Source organism: Coregonus clupeaformis, chromosome 38 (assembly GCF_020615455.1).
Source record: "Coregonus clupeaformis isolate EN_2021a chromosome 38, ASM2061545v1, whole genome shotgun sequence".
NCBI classification, from domain to species: domain Eukaryota; kingdom Metazoa; phylum Chordata; class Actinopteri; order Salmoniformes; family Salmonidae; genus Coregonus; species Coregonus clupeaformis.
In genome coordinates this window covers 4,125,247-4,129,521 of record NC_059229.1, presented here as the reverse complement: position 1 = coordinate 4,129,521, position 4,275 = coordinate 4,125,247, and the positions used below count along the sequence as shown (strand labels likewise).

The window sequence follows — 4,275 nt, the reverse complement described above, 5'->3', positions numbered from 1 at the left end:
CTGACATGGAAGAAAACCCCAGATATCAACATACAGTAGAGAAAGAGGAACTGATGATTTCGATCCAGAGAGAAAGAGAGAGAGAGAGGCTGGACTTAACAGCTGCCAGAACTCTAAAACGTGGATAGAGATGTGTTCATAGCTAGGAGTGACTGTGAGAGAGTCTGAGTGTCTGTGAATAGACTGGTAGTGACTGGTAGAGAGTCTGAGTATCTGGGACTAGACTGGTAGTGACTGGTAGAGAGTCTTAGTATCTGGGACTAGACTGGTAGTGACTGGTAGAGAGTCTTAGTATCTGGGACTAAACTGGTAGTGACTGGTAGAGAGTCTGAGTATCTGGGACTAGACTGGTAGTGACTGGTAGGGAGTCTGAGTATCTGGGACTAGACTGGTAGTGACTGGTAGAGAGTCTTAGTATCTGGGACTAGACTGGTAGTGACTGGTAGGGAGTCTGAGTATCTGGGACTAGACTGGTAGTGACTGGTAGAGAGTCTTAGTATCTGGGACTAAACTGGTAGTGACTGGTAGAGAGTCTGAGTATCTGGGACTAGACTGGTAGTGACTGGTAGAGAGTCTTAGTATCTGGGACTAGACTGGTAGTGACTGGTAGAGAGTCTGAGTATCTGGGACTAGACTGGTAGTGACTGGTAGAGAGTCTGAGTATCTGGGACTAGACTGGTAGTGACTGGTAGAGGACTGGAGTGAGAGGAGAACAGTCTAATTTTGACAACATAGGAGGGACGCTAGAGAGTAGAATGAGGAATCTCATGTCTGTCAACATCAGACTTCTCTGTGGTGAGTACTATTATTATTATACCATATTGAACTGTTACTATCAGACCTCAATACATTAATACACACCTCATATTGAACTGTTACTATTAGAATGTATTACATTAATACACTCCCCATATTGAACTGTTACTATCAGACCTCAATACATTAATACACACCTCATATTGAACTGTTACTATTAGAATGAATGTATTACATTAATACACACCCCATATTGAACTGTGTTACTCACTGAACACAGCACTCAATTCTTGGCATGTGTGACAGTGATCAATGCTGTACTTTACTATATCATTGAACGCTGTTTTACTGTATTGCTGTAGTGCTGAACACATAAATGTACTGTATCACTCAGCCACAGATTATTAAACATTCTCTACATATCACTCAAGTATCTCCATTACCTGACTGTCTGTGAAATATGGTGACAATGGGCAACTGATGTTGTAGAGATGATGTGAATCTGTTTCTTTGATTGTGTCATAGCTGTGAGCTGTGTGGTGTCAGGAGTGATCACAAAGAAAGGGACAGAAGGAGGAAATGCTGGCATTCAGTGTCTTTATGCACGAGGGTTTGAGACATACCAGAAGTACCTCTCAAAAGGGATCTGGGCCTACCGGGTTGATGTCATCAAAACCCAAAGGTATCAACACCCAACGTGGACTCATAAAGGGAGATACTCTCTGTATGACGACACAGAGAGAAGACTCTTCACTGTGACCATCACTAACCTGACCCTAGAGGACTCAGGGACCTACTGGTGTGAAATAAACACATGGTGGTGGTATCACAAGACTGAAGTCAGGTTAACTGTGGAGAGAGGTTGGTGTCTAAGAGTTTCTATTAGTGTGTTTATGTGAATGATTACATTTTGCACATTATATATTTTTGTTGATGCATTATATCTATCTCTCTCTCTCTCTCTCTCTGTATCTCTTCTCTCTCTCCTTGACTCTCTCTCTTTTCCTCTCTCTACAGCTCCTTCTCCTCCCAACCCTGGCTCCGTCACCTCCAGACCTCTCCTCTCCACAACACACCCATCAACAAACATCACCATGGCAACTGACTCCTCAAACTCCACTGCAGGTATATTACCCTCAGTAGAACTGCTCTCTATAGCCTACACACTTACCTCTCTCTCTCTCTCTCTCTCTCTCTCTCTCTCTCTCTCTCTCTCTCTCTCTCTCTCTCTCTCTCTCTCTCTCTCTCTCTCTCTCTCTCTCTCTCTCTCTCTCTCTCTCTCTCTCTCTCTCTCTCTCTCTCTCTCTCTCTCTCTCTCTCTCTCTCTCTCTCTCTCTCTCTCTCTCTCTCTCTCTCTCTCTCTCTCTCTCTCTCTCTCTCTCTCTCTCTCTCTCTCTCTCTCTCTCTCTCTCTCTCTCTCTCTCTCTCTCTCTCTCTCTCTCTCTCTCCTCTCTCCTCTCTCTCTCTCTCTCTCTCTCTCTCTCTCTCTCTCTTCCTTTCAGTAGGACTAACAACATCACCACCCACAGACATGGCTAGAACACAAGGTAACAACATCACCACCCACTAAGTACCATAATGTAACATGGACTACAACTACCAAGCACCAAACGTTTACATGGTATACAACTACCTAGCATTAAACCCTTATAAACTACAACTATGAATGTAAAGATACACCAATTTGTGGTGGAAAATAGCCACTGCATCTTCCTCCTCCAGACAATGAATGAGATTGAATCACAACAAAAACACACTGACTTTGCCTGATACTTGGTATTAGATTAAATTATCTGACTCTTCCTATTGATATCTCATCATTAACATTTCATCTTTATTTCTGCTCTCCTCAACACCCACCTGTTTCTCTGTCTAATGTTGTCTTCCCTCCTCCCTCCCTCTGAAATGAAGAAACACAGAAGTACAGTACAGTACAGACTAGCTAAATGTAGCATCACTGGAACATTATGCCTGTGTACTGTCTCTGGGTGTTCTAGGTGATCTGATGTTCTCTGGTGTTGGTCTGGGTGTTTTAGGTGATGTGATGTTCTCTGGTGTTGGTCTGGGTGTTCTAGGTGATGTGATGTTCTCTGGTGTTGGTCTGGGTGTTCTAGGTGATCTGATGTTCTCTGGTGTTGGTCTGGGTGTTCTAGGTGATGTGATGTTCTCTGGTGTTGGTCTGGGTGTTCTAGGTGATCTGATGTTCTCTGGTGTTGGTCTGGGTGTTCTAGGTGATGTGATGTTCTCTGGTGTTGGTCTGGGTGTTGTTCTACTACTGCTGGGTCTGCTGCTGTTCATGTTCTTTAGACAGAGGAGAGACAGAGACAGGAGACCAACAGGTACAGTAGTTATTACACGCAATCATTATTATTATTTTTCATAAACATGTCAGAAAATAAATATAGCTTTTATAAATAAAATCTGTTGGTTTTCCTCTTCAGCAGCCAAACACTCTGCCAGACCGTTGGTTCCTGACTCAATGACAGACAACCAAGATCCAGACATAGGAACCATCACTAACCCAATCTACGCCACAGCAACCAATCAGAACCCAGATACAGCCTGTGACATCACCACCATCTATGCCACGGCAACCAATCCTCGTCCAGATGACATCTACTCCAACGTTGGTCCGTAACATAGGTTCAAGACAGTGTGACCTATGCTACTGTCAACTTCCCCAGAGATCCAGCCTGTCTCCACTATGCTACTGTCAACTTCCCCAGAGATCCAGCCTGTCTCCACTATAATACTGTCTCCTTCAGTTCAGACTCTGATGCTAGTAACCACCCAGACACTCACCCTACAGATGTAGACACCTCATAGATGTACTGCACCATTAAACACTCTGCTACATAGTCTGCTACTGTCACTGATCTGTATGGCAAAGCATGAATTCATGTTTTCATTCATTTGTGTTTTTAATTCATTCATTTATTTGATCGTTAATTTGTTAATTAGTTTTTATATTCATTCAATAATTCATTAATTTGTTTGTTCTTTCATTCATTCATATTTTTATTCCCCAAAAAATATTTTGAATTTGTTTATTTGTTTGTATATTCATTTATTGATTTATTTGTTTGTTCGTTAGTTCAATCATCTGTTTGTTCGTTCATTCTTTTGTTTGTTTGTCGGTCGTTCCGTCTCTACATCCGTTCATTCATTCAATAATTTTCCTACTGTGAATGTAACACTGGCTTCAACAAAAAGAGACAGTTTATCACTTTTAGAAAGCTTTGCTTATTCAGTGTTTTTTACTCCACTTGACTGGGAAATGAGCCTATGTGTATTTATCAGTAAAGCACCAATATATTTATGTGTTTGATACATTCCATTCTAGACATTACTATAAGTCGTCCTCCCCTCACCAGCCTCCACTGGTGCTGTCAGTAAACTCAGTACCTGTCTCATCAGCATGTACCACTGTCACTAGACAAACAAAAGCACTACTTTTATTTCTCTAATTAGTTCATCGTATAGTCAGTGCGTTAAAAGACTCCCATTGTTAGGGCGGAG

The 4,275-nt window shown here is 42.1% G+C and overlaps 1 protein-coding gene across 2 annotated transcripts; it reads left to right on the top strand.

Annotated features, from left to right (window-relative positions):
* The first annotated feature begins 617 nt into the window (after window positions 1–617).
* LOC121533140 (CMRF35-like molecule 5) lies at window positions 618–3,690 on the top strand. 2 transcript variants are annotated; one of them, XM_045211655.1, is made up of 5 exons: window positions 618–795; window positions 1,282–1,617; window positions 1,774–1,881; window positions 2,988–3,095; window positions 3,201–3,690. In XM_045211655.1, exons 1-5 carry the CDS (start codon window positions 756–758, stop codon window positions 3,392–3,394), a joined length of 786 nt encoding a protein of 261 aa, XP_045067590.1. In that variant the 5' UTR covers window positions 618–755; the 3' UTR covers window positions 3,395–3,690. The 2 variants fall into 2 exon arrangements, with proteins under 2 accessions (XP_045067590.1, XP_045067589.1); XM_045211654.1 differs by having other exon boundaries at window positions 3,198–3,690.
* The last annotated feature ends 585 nt before the right edge of the window (window positions 3,691–4,275 follow it).

What these genes read in the sequence shown, in the direction of transcription:
- LOC121533140 (XM_045211654.1), top strand. Translation starts at nt 756, where the DNA reads ATGAGGAATCTCATGTCTGTCAACATCAGACTTCTCTGTG. An exon ending in CAGGTTAACTGTGGAGAGAG is followed by an intron (nt 1,618 to 1,773) that starts GTTGGTGTCTAA and finishes CTCTCTCTACAG; the next exon opens with CTCCTTCTCCTCCCAACCCT. An exon ending in CTCCTCAAACTCCACTGCAG is followed by an intron (nt 1,882 to 2,987) that starts GTATATTACCCT and finishes TGGGTGTTCTAG; the next exon opens with GTGATGTGATGTTCTCTGGT.